At 42.2% G+C, this 17,342-nt stretch overlaps 1 protein-coding gene across 1 annotated transcript in view; it reads left to right on the forward strand.

The window, feature by feature from the left end:
- EPHB1 (EPH receptor B1) overlaps window positions 1-17,342 on the forward strand; it is a 467,658-nt gene that overhangs the window by 398,622 nt on the left and 51,694 nt on the right. The window contains exons 11-12 of the mRNA XM_003822498.5: window positions 2,043-2,290; window positions 9,968-10,183. Coding sequence (XP_003822546.3) covers window positions 2,043-2,290; window positions 9,968-10,183 — 464 coding nt within the window. The remainder of the gene's footprint in view (window positions 1-2,042; window positions 2,291-9,967; window positions 10,184-17,342) is intronic.

Below are 17,342 nucleotides of genomic sequence, written 5' to 3' on the forward strand. Positions count from 1 at the left end.
TATATACACACATACATATATACACACACATATGTGACAGGTCTGTATTGTCTAGTTCTTTTCTTTAAATTTTACTCATTTTAATTACTAAATAAGTTAAGCTATTGTAGTGTTTGTCTATAGAAGATGATGCTGCAGTAAATACATTTTTAACATACAAATTCAAATAGTGGTACTTCTATTTCTGGATAAAGCAGAGATAACAATCTTCAGCAGTTTGTAACCCAAGAGTGAGCAAGGCAAAAGCCAAACATATAATAATAAATATGACACAACAACTTTTACTGGCATGTCTGCTATGTGCCAAGCACCACAGTGGAGTGGATGTGCAAGCTACAAACAGGAATGAGACTTGGTCTGACCTCCAGCAGTTCACCAAAAGAGTATATGATTCAATGTGAAAACCAGTGTTGCAGCCAGGTGCAGTGGTGCACACCTGTGGTCCCATCTACTCAGGAGGCTGAGGCAAGATGATCGCTTAGCCCAGGAGCTCGAGTATAGCATGAGCAACATAGTGAGACCCTGTCTCAAAAAACAACAACAAAAAAAAAAAAAACAAAAAAAAGGAGTGGAAGGAAGGAAGGAAGGGAGGGAGGGACAGAGGGAGAAAAAGGGAGGAAGGATGGAAGGAAGGAAAAAGAACAGCCCCCCCAAAACACATAGTGTTGTAAATGATATTTATCTGAGTGTTAGGTCCATGTTGAAATCTTCCTAATGGTGCTTAACCAGCCTCTACTCCAGCCCCAGGTTCTATCAAGTTCTGTTGACTCTGGAGAAGTTTTGCATAACAGTCCTTTCACACAGCTTCCTTCCAATCTTTTTTGCAGCAAGAAAACAAAAGGAACTCCCAAATGAATCACAGGAGCAATGTTAACTTGTCTTTCTAATATGGCAAGTAATTTATCTGATTGCTCAGTTTGCTCCATCATTTTCTTCCAGAAGTGGAAAGTGAGAGAGAAAGTTTTCTCAGCAGAAAGCCATGTTTCTCCTGCTGCACTTACAAGTAGACACTTAACTGCTTCACGTGAAAGAATTGGAAGTAACCAAGCCAAATTAAATTATAAAATAACTTTTGAAAGCATGTTAAACAGGATTCAACAGATTTTTTTTTTTTTTTTAGGCAGCTATGAAATAGTGTCACCATAATTGTTTCTACTCTTGGTGACTTTACTGTGAAAATGTTTCAACGCTGTGGCATGCATGGAGGTGTGCAGCTCATGCCTGTTTGGAGAAATAACTTGCTGTTCAGCTGCCAAAAGTGCAGTTAGCTGACAGCCTCCAGCTGCAGCACCTTCAGGGTCGGCCCCGGCTTTCCTGCAGAGGCCCAGCTCTTCCCAGCAGCCCCCAGCCAATGACTGAGCATGGCAGGGATGTGAGGGCTGGGCTGCTTTTGCAATGTGAACTCTGCTCTGGCTCTCCCTTTGGGTTAGCTGGGATTTCATCAGGTCTGCATGGTGATCTTGGGCTGTCTCCGCCCAATCCTTCTTCCTCTCACTTTTGTCTTTCACAAGTGAACCTCTTCCCTTCCTAACTCCTCAATGTCTGTTTTCTGGGGCACCCAATAAACACAAATGCTCTCCCAGCAGTGTAGGAACATAAACAGTATACATCTCATTCAGAGGGCCAAAGTATCTGAACATGTCTCCTATCCCCTGAATGTTCTTGCACCAGTATCTGCTAAAAATGAATCATGATCCTGCCAAAGTGAAACTGACCATTTCATTTCAATTATTCAGCTGGCACACAATGGAAAAATTAAGTGTGGGGAAAAACAAGCTCACATATATTCTGAAATTCCACTTTAGTTACCCAAACTATTTCTAAGTACCAAGGTAAGGAATGTACTTTAGTAATCCTTTTGTGTTTGCCATGAACTGGTTACTGCCAAAACAATATAGTTACAATGAGAGAAGACTGTTTTAATTTCCACCACTTTAATCACAATTCCACTTGGGGCACCATTGTTCTCCATTAGATGACTTCCCTCTTGAGTCCACAGACTGAGAAGGAAGAGGATATTAATGGCATTTTTGTTGTTTCAGGGGAGTTTGGAGAAGTGTACAAGGGGCGTTTGAAACTGCCAGGCAAGAGGGAAATCTACGTGGCCATCAAGACCCTGAAGGCAGGGTACTCGGAGAAGCAGCGTCGGGACTTTCTGAGTGAGGCGAGCATCATGGGCCAGTTCGACCATCCTAACATCATTCGCCTGGAGGGTGTGGTCACCAAGAGTCGGCCTGTCATGATCATCACAGAGTTCATGGAGAATGGTGCATTGGATTCTTTCCTCAGGGTAAGAGCAACTCAGGGGTTTGATGATGCACTTGGATGCAGGTGAATGATGGCTGGGGAGAGGGGTTCCATGAGCACAACCTACCATTCAGGAATCGCCTGATCCAGTGTGAATGGGCATTGGAGATGTTAGCAGAGATTTGTTGCTAAAAGAAGAGAACAAAACAGGGCTTGTGGGATCCTCAGGAGGAGGATGGCATGGAGTAGGGCGTTGACAAATGCTTATTGGATGAATAAAATGAATAGAGAGGGGCAAAGAATGGCCATTGGCATCTGCATGAATCACAGAGATTGAAGAGACTTTTGGCTGCTGCATAGCCCTGTGTGATTCATGCAGACATCCGCGGCCGTCTCTGCCTTTCACCAGCACAGCCACCCTCCCAGACTGCTCTCTGCATTTACAGGTTCAGAAGTAAAACAGGTTGCCATTTTCTGATGCCTGGGCCACCTGCCCTCTGAGGAGGCACTTCTGAGTAGGGAAGGGGAAGACTGCATCACAAGCATCCACGGGTATTTCTGTGGTTGGCGAAGATTCCCAACCAACTTGCAGCAGAAGTGGGGAGTTGCTGAAGGTCTTTGGCTGGGAGACCTGTAAAAGATCATTGTCAGAATATGCCCAAAGTAGAGCCAGGCCCACAATGAAACCATTTTCATTTCTGTAGGGTATCACTGAGCACCTAGAGGAAGGGTGAATGAGAATGGCCATGATGCTGATATCTGGGGAGTGGAAGCTGATATCTTCAGCCAGGAAGCAGAAGCTGAGAGCAGAGGGTCCAGTGGGCAGCATCAAAGAATGGGCAGAGCCTTCTGAGCAAGGACTTCAGAGTGATACCCAGTAGCTGGCTACACACATTACCAAAGCAACCAAACAATAGCTGTGGCTACAGATTAAAGGGTCAGTCATTGAAACATTGCTGGGATCACTGCTCTGGCCAGGCCCTATTCTGGATGCTGTGCCTATAGAGATAAAGGAAACCTTGCTCTAATGCTACATAACAAATCATCCCCAAGACCTCAGTGGCTTAGCACAACAACAATTTATTTTGCTCATGAATCTGCAATTTGGGCCAGGTTTGGGAGGGACACCTCTGATCCATGTGGAGTCAGTTGCAGTAGCTCAAGGGCTGAGGCTTAGAATTGTCTGAAGCCTCTTTCATTCATATATTAGGTGGTCAGTGCCATCTTTCTAGGTGGCCTGCTTGGACTTCCTTAGAGCAAGCTGGGTCTCAAGAAAAAGCATCCCAAGAGAGGAATGGGGAATCTGTATTACTTTTGTGACCCAGCCTAGGAAGGCACATAGTGTCACTTCCAACATAGTGACAGGCCCAGATACAAGGGGAGAAAACAGGCCCCACATTTTGATGAAGGGACATCAACTCAATGTCTTCTTAAACATGATAGATGGGAGATCTTGTTGTGTTCACCTTAGACAGTATAACCTGCCATCAATGTAGTCCCTACTCCTGCTAGTACCCAAAGCTTCTAGTAATCATTTGCCTATCTTATACTTTTTTTCCCCATAAGTTAAGTACAGATGTAGTAAGTGAAGAAGTTCTTAAATCTTCCTGGAGAATCTAGGGAAGGCTTCAAAGAGGAGGAAGAATTTATCTGAGATTAGAGAATGAGGAATTTGCCAGACAAGTGAGAAGCAGGTAGGTAGGCTGATGGAACAGCGAAACAGTGTATATGTAGGCCAAAGTAAATGTGGACCTATTTGGTAATTTATCAGCTGCTGCATGGTAGCTCCAGCACTCAGAAACAGAGCTTAGGGGCTGTAGTGTGGAAGGGTAGCTGGGAGACTTGTCTAGAAGCACACTACTGAAGCTACCTTTGTACAACAGGAACATGCTTTTTGCCCAGTCTGGGTCACTAGGAAGTAGTGGCTTTTGTTTTTCTGGGGGTGCAGGGGTGGAGAACAACTGATGTAGATTACTGAGCCCATGTACTTTCCCTAGGACAGCCTCCTTGAGGGTATGGGGTTATGCTTTGTATTTGGAAACTCCAATACCTAACACAGTGCACACCTGGTAAATGCTAGTTGACTAAAAGATTATTTCTCAAACAAAAATGCTAGGGAGTGGCATGAGAGCTCTAGTCATCCTGTGTGTACATTATCTCTCACTGTCCTTGCTGCCACACCTGTCATGTCAGTGCAATCATTGTCTATGCTTTCCTGGGGACATTCATTTATTATCAGAGATCTCATGAAGACAGTTGAATAAACAAAGTTGAATGAAGTTGAGTTGAATAAACAAAGTTGAATAAACTTGAATAAAAGGCAATGTGAGAAGGAAAAGCATTTTCTGGAACCACTGTCAAGACCCTTTTGGGAGTCATTTATTTCCTACCAGTCACCTGATTGTACTTCAGAGAGAGTCACTGCTTGATTTGGGGACTGTGATCACACTCCCCCGCTGGAGTGTGCAGGGGAACAGGAAGATTCATTCTCATGAGCCTGCGGAAAATCAAAACCCCACACTGCTGCTCTTCCTAGGGCCTGTTTTCATTTGGGGCTTAGGTCACGGAGGCATGTTGGACACCAGCATTTCTCATGTTGATGAGCTGAGCTTGCAGGGGAAGAAAACCTGGGGGCATGAGAGGAGCACGGGAAAACAGAGGAGCAGGCATGGTAAGAAAGGAGTGGTGGGAGCAGGCAGTGCCAGGAGGAGAGGGGGAAATGAAGCGTTTCTGACTCCTCACACTGCATGGAGGCAGGTAATCTATAAATCTAATTTCAGCCTTACTACCGAACCCTGGAGCATAGCAACATTAATTGACATATCTGCTGCTTGATAAAATCGAAAAATAGGTCATCAGTTCAGTTCTACAGGGTCCATCTTCTGGGAAGTAGGATAATTTTAGGATCACTACTCAGAGAAGAAAGGAAAAGGATTAGTCTTCAATTTCTGGAACTGTTTCCTCCCCTCCAACTTCTCCTTTCCCACTGGTCATAGCGTCTTTGGAGAGTGGCTACGGTTCTAGCCCTGAATCAGCATCTGAGAGATACCATTATGCTTCAACCACACATTCAGTAGATGGTTCATTATTATCAATTTTCTAAAAATTATTGTGCCATGGATTATATAGCATACAAATCCATAATTAAATTTTTCCTTCTTGATACTCAAATTCAAGGGATTCAACCTGGTGGCTCTTCCGTAATATTAGAAACAATTCGGCTGGGCGCGGTGGCTCACGCCTGTAATCCCAGCTCTCAGGGAGGAAAGAGGCTGGAGGATAGCTTGAGCCCAGGAGTTTGAGACCTGCCTGGGCAATATAGCGAGACCCCGTTCTCCAGAAAAAGGAAAAAAAAAAAAGACAAAAAAATAATAATAAGCGAAACAATTCCTGAAGCTGTGACCAGTATCCCATGGTTTAGTTAACATGATTCTTGACATGCTCCATAAGGCCTTCTTGCCTAAAGCTTGGCTTTGTGGTTGCTGCTGGTTCTTTCACAGATAATCATAACTGGAAGACTCTTGAAAGTCACTGAGTAATGTCAAACGGGGACATTTCTCATCAGAGAAGCTCATTCATGGGCTGCAGCTAGAAGATAGCAACCCAGAAGTCAGGAAGAGAACACCAGATTGGAAGTCCTGAGACCAAGGTTCTGCTTTGGCTTCTGCTGTGAGTCACCCTGTGGCCTGGAGCAAACCTGTTAACTCAATTTTCCAATTTATAAACTAAAGGCATTGAGCTAGATGAGCTTGAAAGGTCCCTTTCAGTTAGAAAAAATCTATGATTCATTTTCTTCAAACAAATCAAATAAGAGTTTCATTTCCTGAAGTGGATTCGTCAATGAAAGTTGAAATACCTAAATCCTTCCTGTCTAATATAAGGGCCAGCAAGTGGCTTCGGTGCATTTGCAGAAAAGCAATTTCAGCAGAAAGCACTTCATGAAGGGAGGAAAGTTTAAATCACCTCACCTAGACCTGTATTTCTTCTCTGTACTATGTTTTTACTATGTGCTCAGCATGGAGCCAGGTTCTTTCCCAAAGTCACCAAGAAATAAGTTAGTTTTATTTTTTTTTATTTTGTTCATCTTTGAATGCTGCTGTTCATATCTCTGGAAGTTCTTTTTGGAGAATTATGCCAATCAACTGAGCATGTAACAGTTAAACATGCCAGAAAAATCTTAATATGTTTTTATCTTTAAATTTCACCAAGGTTACGAATTCAGCAGACATGACCCTACATATCTTGATATGTGGTTCTCTTGAAGATTCTAAAGAAAATGTATTGCCCATTGCAGAGTCAGCATATTCCAATGGCAAAAGCACAGGATAGGAGTTAGAAGACCCAGATAAGAGTAGCATCACTAATCCATCATGGTTCTTCTCCCTGCAAAGCTTATGCACAGCCTTTTTCTCCACACAGCGTTTGAGGCCACCATTACCAGTTGATCGGAGATGGGTTGTCAGTGGAGAAGTGATTTACCATTCTGAACTTTGATTACTGTTATAACTCAAACCCACACCGTGATTTAAGGCTGATCACATACATTTTCTGGACCTCCTTTATCTTGTCTGTGAAAACAATATAATATTGCCTGTCTTGCCTACTGCACAGGACTGGTTTTAAGGATCTAAACATATTCTGTAAGTATTATGTGCCATTCAAAAGTCAAGTGATGGATGCTACCAACATTTGTGACTAATTGAGCCAAAGTTTAGGCCTGCATCATTAGGTCCCAACCATCTACTACAATTACAGGTGCCTATCTGTTACCTGCTGAGCTCAGCATGTGCTGAGTAGTGGGCTCCCCAAGGACAATGATCCCAGGATGTTTCACACACACACACCCAGGAAGCCATGAAAACCCAGAGTTCTGGTCCCAGGTGTCCTCAGTCTCTCTCACCACACTCATCTGAGGTACAGGGGAACTGACTTGTGAGCCGTTACTTAGGCTCTGCTGATGTTAGCAGGGATTATTGCTACCGTCTTAGGATACACAAGGCACTGAGCTAGGGCCTTTCATATGTGTTATCTCATTTAGTCTCACCAGAACCCTATGAAGAACGGACACTATGTTCTTATTTTATAGATGCGGAAATAACTGCTCTGGAGGTTAAATAACTTGCCCAAGCCCACACAACCACTAAGCTGCAGAGCCTGCATCCAAATCAGGTCTGCTGGCTCCAAAGCCTGGATCTTTCCTCATTTCTTGGTCTTTTTTGACCCCAGAAACTATAAAATTTATAATCTAAATTTTAAAACAAATCAGATAATAAAGAAGTTCTAAGAAGACTTAAATGACTTAAAGCAAAAATGTAGACACATTGCTGCATGCACTTTCAACATTACTGTTCTCAAAGTTGTTTAAGCCACCCCAGTGCTCTCCCCAAATGCCATCTTTTTTAGGGAGACATTCTGTATGTGTAGACACTGTTGCCTATACTTACAGAGAGGAAATAATAGACTGAATTGAAAAAATACAATCCATGTGACTTGTGGCTGAGATACACCTCTGTAATATATAGAAATTGCATGACAACTTTCTGAAGAAGCAAATCCCCAGAGACCTACTTGGAGAAAATGCTTCGTGCTAGCAACAGCCTGCCTAGCTTCTTGAGAAGGTGTTGATTGAAGTGTATTAGTGAGAAGGAAGATCTGCATCACTCACTGCACATCCAGCTCACAGATGGGCAACGTGCTGAAAACCAGTCAGAGTTTCCAAAAAGTAGCTCTATACTTTCTTTTTGAGTTGCTTAGAAGAATCTATTATGGAGAAAGCATACATTCAATCTCCTGGGCAGGTTTGGAGGTGGTTAAAGTTAGAGTTAGAAATAGCCTGGAACTTGAAGTGTGTCAAACACAATATGTTTGGGGGCCCTTCTGCTGGCAGACATCTTCAGGAGGGAGAAAGTCAATTTGCTCTATTCCTTCAATTGATCAAGGAGCATAACCCCCAGAACATGGATCCAGGCTTGCAATCTTGCATGAGGAACAGAGTTTCCAACAATTCATGCAATCATTGTTAGACTTTTTGATTGCTGTTGTTGTTGCTCCTAAGTAGAGTATTTTTATAACAGGTCTGTTATTTTTCCTTGCTTATTTTTGCATAGAAAATGCTTTTGCAGGAGCATATGCATGTGAGTGCGTTGTGTAACATCTCGCATACAGTAGATGCTCAATGATGGGAGCTCCTCTCATTGTCTATGCTTTCTGCATTTCACATAAGGACTCTGGGATGCAGGTCGTGGTTGCCTTGCAGAGTGCCTATGTTTAGCAGTAAACATAGACTAGACCCCAGGTGTCCTGCTTCCATCTCTCCTCCAGTCAGAGCATTCTAATGACTAGGCTGTGCTCTACTTATAGAACATAATTCTCAGCCCTTTGGGGAGCATTTGGGGCTAGATTAGATGGGAAAATATGTTCTTGGCAGTATAGCTTAGGGTCTACTGATTTAACTGGTGTGTGCAAAGTCAAGACCCAGGAGCCTTGGGGAGATAGGAGGAAGACACTGTTTTATTCACTGAAGAGTCTGTTGTCTAACCAGAGGGAGGGCATCCACCCAAGAAACTCTGAGCCCACAAATGATAGGAGAGAGGACAGCACTGCAGGTTGCCATGAAGAGGAGCAGCAACAGCTCCCATTCACTAGGAGAGTTCCCTGTGCCACACGCTGTGCATGAGGTTCCCCTGACCCACTGTCCCTATGAGGTAGGTGCGGTTATACCAGTCTAAAGGCTGAAAGCCCTGGGATTACCCAGAGAAGGTGCTTTACATGCTTGATTTTGGAAAGAGGAAAAGATGTATTCATCATTCATTCAACTTATGTTTATTGAGATTTTCTATCTACCTTAAAGTTTACAGCACTGATAATACTATGGTGACCAAAAAGGACAGAGTTCTTGTCCTCGAAGAGTATAAAATCAAGCAGCAGAGACAGACAGACAGAAAGACACACACACACACACGATTAAAACTTGTGATATGTGCTAAGAAGACTAAGAGCATGCACTAAACATTTGTCATGAGAAAGTGCTAATCATATTTTGGGGGGGGAGTTAAAGGGATGTCCTCTCTAAGGAAGTGACATTTAAGCGGAGAACTGAAGGGCAAGTAGATGTCGATTGTTGGAGGGAAAACAGAGGGAATAGCACATGTTAAGGGCCCTAAGGCAGGAAGAGTTTGTCTTGGAAAAGAAGAAAGGGTGCCAGTCACTGTGGCTTTAGTACATTAGTGATGGGTATGGTGGCCTAAGGTAAGGCAGTAGCTGATCCCAGGCGGTCTCATGGACCGTGCTAAGGAGTTTGGAGATTTTCCTTAATGCAGTGGGAAGCTATTAGATATTTTTAAGCCAGGGACTGACATGGCCTGATTTATGTCTTAAAAAGATGGCTCTGGCTGGAGAGAATAGATTGGGGGGCGGGCAAGGAGGCTATCGTAGGTGATGGATGACGGCGACTTGGTTGGACTGGTGGCAGTGGAGATGGAAAGAAGTGAATGGGTTTGAGATGTAATTTGGAGACAAAAATGACAGGGCTTGGCAAGGAGAAGAGAACAAAGCATTCAAGGAGAGGAATGGGGGATGGGAGTGGGAAGAGAGGAGGACACAGTGAGTGGCTTGGCCTGGAGCAGACAGAAGCTGACAAGCAGCAGGGCCACAACATCTCTCCCTCTGCTTAACCATTGAAGCCCGTCTTGATCCCAATGCCCTCTATGTCTTATTACAGCAAAATGACGGGCAGTTCACCGTGATCCAGCTTGTGGGTATGCTCAGGGGCATCGCTGCTGGCATGAAGTACCTGGCTGAGATGAATTATGTGCATCGGGACCTGGCTGCTAGGAACATTCTGGTCAACAGTAACCTGGTGTGCAAGGTGTCCGACTTTGGCCTCTCCCGCTACCTCCAGGATGACACCTCAGATCCCACCTACACCAGCTCCTTGGTGAGTCGTTCTTGGCATTCTCAAGTAGAAGCATGGCATGAGTTAAAGGGGACTCTACATGGCTGGGAACTGTGGCAGGGCACACTGGGAGGGAATGGAACCTGAACTGAGCTCTCCACTGAAAGACCAAGATGCCAGGAGGACCATCCAGCTGGGAGAAGCCATAGCAGCTGGTTGTTCAAGCAAGAAAGCAAGCATTTGGGCTTGGACTGTGAGGAAGGGTCAGTGTCTATTATAAAGCTATAGTGTTCCTTGGGAAGAGGAAATTTTGGACAGATGATTTGAGGGAATCCAAGCAGGTAGACACTGGCACCAGAGGCATCTGTCAGCAGAGAGCAGACCCCAGGCATGCATGAGGCCTTCAGTCTGCAGCTGGGTTGGGCACTGTGTCACCAGGTAGACTCTTGATCCCCTTCTCTCTTCTCTCTATATTGCTTCCAAATAGCTCTAAGTACCGTCAACACGATGAGTACTCTTAAACTTGTATTTCCTGCTCAGCCTCCCCCTCTACATTCTGAGCAGCTCTAATCATCTATATCCAACTGCCTAGTTCACACAATTTCATTTAGAACTTTAACAAGCCCAAAATAGAGCTTGGGATTTACTCTCCAATATCCTCTCCCTAGTCCCTCCATCTCAGTAGTTGGCACCACTTAACTAAAGAATGAAACCTACGAATGATGTTTGATTTCTTTCTGTGTCCATTTATTTTCAATCCCTCAGCGGCCCCCATAGGGTACCAAAAAATCTATCCCTCTTTCCATCTCTACTGCCCCCACCCTATTCCAAAGCACCATTCCCTTTCACCTGGATTGTTACAGTGGCTTCCTAACTGGTGTCCCTGCTTTCCTTTTGTCTCCTTACATCCATTTCAACAGGACCCAAAGTGACTGATCTACCTACTAACCTGTCTATCTGTCTATCCTCTTTAAACCTGCGAAAGTAATGCATGATTATTACAAAAATCAAAACAATGCAGAGAAGTAAAAGGAAATGCCAATTAGAATGGCAATCATTAGAAAGTCAGGAAACAACAGATGCTGGTGAGGCTGTGGAGAAATAGGAATGCTTTTACACTGCTGCTGGGAGTGTAAATTAGTTCAACCATTGTGGAAGACAGTGTGGTGATTCCTCACATATCTAGAACCAGAAATACCATTTGACCCAGCAATCCTTTACTGGGTATATACCCAAAGGATTAAAAATCATTCTATTATAAAGACACATGCACATGTATGTTTTTTGCAGCACTATTCACAATAGCAAAGACTTGGAACCAACCCAAATGCCCATCAATGATAGACTGGATAAAGAAAATGTGGCACATATACACCATGGAATACTATGCAGCCATGTAAAAGAATGAGTTTGTGTCCTTTGCAGGGACATGCATGAAGCTGGAAACCATCATTCTTAGAAAACTAACACAGGAACGGAAAACCAAACACTACATGTTCTCACTCATAAGTGGGAGCCGAACAATGAGAACACATGGACACAGGGAGACATCACACATGGACACATGTGACACACGTGAACATCACACACTGGGGTTTGTCAGCAGATGAGGAGCAAGGGGAGGGAGAGCATTAGGACAAATTCCTAATGCATTCAGGGCTTAAAACCTAGATGATGGGTTGATGGGTGCAACAAACCACCAGGGCACTTGTATACCTATGTAACAAACCTGCATATTCTGCGCGTGTATCCCAGAACTTAAAGTAAAATTTAAAAAAAAGAATAAAAAATAAACTAAAATTCCCCCGAGGCAGGGATTGGTAAACTTTTTCTCAAAGGGCCATCTAGTAAATATTCTAGGCTTTGCCGGCTAAGAGGCAAAATGAAAGATACCATGTAGATAATTATGTAACCATTTAGAATGTAACTAACCCCTTAAAAAGTTATAAATATCATTCTTAGCTCATGAACTATCAAAAAAGGGACCAGCCAGGTTTAGCTTTCAGACCACAGTTTACCTACACCTGCCCTGACGCATTAATTTTCAACAATTAGGTGTGCCTTCTTTGACATTTTTCTTTTTGGTCAAAAATTTGAAAATTTTTATTCTACAAAATTTGGATCATATTATGCCTATTCCTCTGTGATCTGGGGTGTCTTTTGGGCATCATTGCTGCCAAGATTACTTTTCTGAAAGTTAGCAAACATTCACACTCTACCAGGAGTGTATGGTGCCAGGCTTCAGCATCCTCACCAGGCCTGGAGGTGATCAACCCTCACAAAGGGTTGCTGCTTCAACAATGAAAAATGATGCCTCATTTTAAAATTTCACGTATGTCTACTTTTTTAATTTTTAATTTTAATTTTTTGATTTTTAGTTTTTGTAGGTACAGAGCAAGTGTATGTATTTATAGGGTACATGAGATGTTTTGATACGGGCATGCAATGCATAATAATCACATCGTGGAAAATGGGGTATTCATTCTCTCAAGTATATATCCTTTGTGTTACATACAATCCAATTATACCCTTTTAGTTATCTTAATTAATTACGTTTTTTATTTTTTTTTATTTTTTGAGATGGAGTTTCACTCTTGTCATCCAGGCTGGAGTGCAATGGCATGATCTCGGCTCACTGCAACCTCTGCCTCCAGAGTTTAAGCGATTCTCCTGCCTCAGCCTCCCAAGTAGCTGGGATTACAGGCACCCACCACCATGCCTAGCTAACTTTTTTGTATTTTTAGTAGAGATGGGTTTTCGCCATGTTGGCCAGGCTGGTCTCGAACTCTTGACCTCAGCTGATCTGGCCACCTTGGCCTCTCAAAGTGCTGGGATTACAGGCATGAGCCACTGCATCTGGCCTATTTATTCATTTTTTTGAGACAGAGTCTTTACTCTGTCACACAGGCTGGAGGGCAGTGGTGCGATCTCGGCGCATTGCAGCTTCCGCCTCCTGGGTTTAAGCGATTCTCCTGCCTCAGCCTCCCAAGTAGCTGGGACTACAGATGTGCGCCACTATGCCCTGCTAATTTTTTTTTTTTTTTTTTTTTTTTTTTTTAGTAGAGAAGGGGTTTTGCCATGTTAGCCAGGCTGGTCTCGAACTCCTGGCCTCAAGTGATTCACCTGCCTCGGCCTCCCAAAGTGTTGGGATTATAGGCATGAGCCACCATGCCCAGCCTCTTTCAGTTTAAAAATGTATAATTGAATCTTTCAGTTTAAAAATGTATAATTGAATTATTGTTGACTATAGTTACCCTGTTTTGCTATCAAATACTAGGTTTTATTCATTTTTTTCTTTTTTTTTTTTTTTTTTTTTTTTTTTTGGTATTTAACCATACCCCCTACCACCACCCTTCCCAACCTCTGGTAACCATCCTTCTACTCTCTATCTCCATGAGTTCAATTGTTTTAATTTTTAGATCCCACAAATAAGTGAGAACATTTGATGTTTATCTTTCTGCACCTGGCTTATTTCACTTAGCATAATGACCTTCAATTGCATCCGTGTTGCTGCAAATGACAGGATCTCATTATTTTTTATGGCTGAATAGTACTCCATTGTGTATAAGTACCATCATTTTGTTTTAATTTACATTTTCAACTGACTGCTAGTGATATTGATATCTTTTCACATGGTGCAGGGATTTGTGTTTTCTATTGTTTGTACGTGTCCTTATCTATTTTTCTATCGGGTTGTTTGTTGATTTCTGAGAAACTTATAGAAAGTCTCTTTATATTACAGACATTACTCCTTTGCCTGCCATGTGTGATACAATTTATGTTTTCCCCCATCTGTTATTCCTTTATACTGTTTATGATACCCTCTGGCTTATAAAGTGGTTAACATTCATGTAATAGCTATGTCTTCTTGGGTTACCTGGTTTATTTTAAAAGTTATGTTCACTCCAAGGCTATAAAATATTTCCTGGTTTCCTGGGCTATTTTATTGGGAAGGGGGTTTGTTTTATATTTGAATATTTAGTACCTGTGAAATGTATTTATTTTTCCCACATTTTATTTTGAAAAATTTCAAGCACACAGAGAACTTGATAGAATTTGGCAGAGAACAGTCATATGCCTACCACCTAGATTCTGGAATTAATATCTTGGTACATTTGCTTTATCATGTAACTATCCGTCTATCCATCCCTCTGCCCATCCATCACACCATCTATTGTTTTGATGTATTTCCAAGTGACTTGCAGACATCATTACATATCACCCCTAGCCACTTTAGCATACATTTCTCTAACATGTATTTGTTTATGGCTCTTTTTTAAGGTAAAGTGTGCATAGAGTAAAACTCACAAGTCTCAAGTGTACATTTATAGAGTTTTTAAAAATGCATACAACTGTGTAACCCAAATTTTCATCAAGATACAGAACATTGCCATCAAACCAGGAAGCCCCCTAACCTCGTCCCTCCCCATTGCATCCTCACCCACATCCATACCCAGAGGCAACCACTGTTCTAATTTTTTTGACCATCAATTGGTTTTCTAACTTCATATAAGTGGAATCATACAGCATATGCTTTTTTGCATCTGGTTGCTTTCACTTGCATTATATTTAAGAGAACCGTTCATGTTGTGTGTGAAGCAGGAGTTTGTTCCTTTTATTGCTGAGTAATATTCCATGGTTTATTTGTCCGTTCACTTGTTGATAGACACCAGGAATATTCTGGAATTCATTTTTGACTATGTATTGGGAAGTATATTCTCACACTGTTTTGTTCAGGTGAACAATTATGCCAGCACTACTTATTAAATATATTATTCATTTTTTATTGAATCATATGTCATCCTTGACATATTAAGTTCATTATATGAAACTATGTTTTGATTCTCAATTCTGCTCTTTTAATCTATTTATTCTTATGCTCAACCGTGTTGTCCTGATTATAATAATGTTAGCAAAAGTTTTCCTGTCTGTATTCTGATTATAGTAATTTTATTAAAAGTCTTACTGTAGGTTGGGCATGGTGGCTTGCACCTGTAATCCCAGCACTTTGGGAGGCCGAGGTGGGTGGATCACCTGAGGTCACGAGTTCGAGACCAGCCTGACCAACATGGTGACACCCCGCCTTTACTAAATCCAAAAAATTAGCTAGGTATGGTGACTCATGCCTGTAATCCCAGCTACTTGGGAGGCTGAGGCAGGAGAATTGCTTAAACCTGGGAGGCAGATGTTGCAGAGAGCCAAGATTGTGCCATTGCACTCCAGCCTGGGCAACAAGAGGGAAGCCCCATCTCAAAAAAAAAGTATCTTACTGTCTGGGTAAAGCAAGTTATCCTTCATTATCCTTCTCTTAAGAAAAAAAAAGCTTCCCTGACTGTTCTCAAATATCTTTTCTTTCAAGTGCAATTTAAAATCTTCCTGTCCAGTTTCAAAACATGCACATATACATGTATACTCACATGTGGATTTTGACTGAAATTCTACTCTGTCTTTAGGAAGATTAACATTTCAATGATCCTAAGTCACCTAAATAATGATGTGAGCCAAATATACAATTTACATATACATGACATTAAAAGTTTCTTTGGTAAAAGATTTCCCACATTATTTTTCTGTACACATTATTTGGATTACTTGCTGTGACAAGTGTCTTTGTAGATGATAGAGCTTATATGTTTCTAGGCCTAAGAGTTCTCAGGATTCTACACAGTGATATGGCCACCTGTCTCACTATATTTTACTATCATTTCTCCACACTTTGCCTTTTATTCAAAATAGAAAAAATTATTTCTGATTATTAAGCAAATATTTTTTCTAAAAATACAAACAATTTATTCAAGTGACAAATATTTATTGAGTATCTACTATGTGTCAACATTAGGCCACAAGCTGGGGGGACATAATCATGATCAAAAGGAGACATTGTTACTGCTCTCAGTTAAGTGAGGACTGGGGACATTAATCAAACACATGCCCAAATGAGTGCCTAATTACCAACTGAAATAAGGGCCGCTATGTTTTGCGAGAGCATGCATAAAACAATAAATAACAAAATTGCCTAACTGTGTCTAGGAGGGCTTCCAGAGGAAGAGATGGTGCTACAGCAGAGACTTAAAGAACAGTCACTGTTTTAGTCAGCCTGGGCTCCCATAGCAAGCTACCACACCCTGGGTGGCTTAAACAGCGGTCATTTATTTCTTGTCATCTGTAGGCTTGGGAGTCCAAGATCAAGGTGCTAACTAGAATGGTTGGATTCTTATTGAGGGCTCTATTCCTGGTTATGTCCTCAGATGCCTTTTGTTGGCATGTGCACAGAAAGAGAGATCTTGCCTCTTCCTCTTTTGAAAACACATGAAGCCCCCATCTTGGGGGCTCCACCTTCATGACATAAACTAACTGCAGTCACCTCCCAGAGGCTCCACCTTCAAATATCACCCAATTGGGGATTATTAGGACTTAAACATATGAATTTGGGGGACACATAAACATTCAATCTACAGCATTCTGCCCCAACTAAATGTGGCAGGTTGGACTTCAGAGGCAGAGAGGCAGCATATACAAAGGCCCTGTGGCAAGAGGGAAGATGGAGTGGAACTGAGAAGGGACCCCTGTTTAGGGCATTTGGAGATTTAGGGAGGAAGTATCCAAGGAGGCCTGTAGCAGTCCATCATGTAGGATCTTCCCCAAACGCTTGTGATAGGAGTTGCAGCCTTAGAGCAATGGGAAACCTTTCATGACTTTTGTGTGTGTGTGTGTGTGTGTGTGTGTGTGTGTGTGTGTGTTGTGCACACACAGAGATGCACACGTGTGGCCCGAAAGTGATGGATTTGAATTTTAGAAAAATAGCCTGGCTTTTCCTTAGCCTTTTCCTTCCAATATCTTTCCTTGCCTTCTTTAGAAATAACTTTCTTGGATTTCTTCCTGTTTTCTTTCACCAAAAAGCCATTAAGCAGACTCAACCAGGGTAGATGTTCTAAACAAGGGAGGCAAGCCCTAGCAGAGATCAGGACCCGTGTGTGAATGGGCTGCTGGCTCAGCAAGATTGAGAGACAAGCTATATACAGGGAGATTTAAAAATAAATTTGAAATAATGGGAACTGTGGGAACAGAGGTATAAATATGGAAAGCATAAAAGCTAGAATGAATTGCATGCTGTGGAATCAAAATTGGAGATATTAGTGTGAACCGGTGGTTTTAAATATATAGAAATGGAGAAATAAATATAGGCTGAGAGTGGCTTTGA

This window comes from Pan paniscus, chromosome 2 (genome assembly GCF_029289425.2).
Source record: "Pan paniscus chromosome 2, NHGRI_mPanPan1-v2.0_pri, whole genome shotgun sequence".
NCBI lineage: Eukaryota > Metazoa > Chordata > Mammalia > Primates > Hominidae > Pan > Pan paniscus.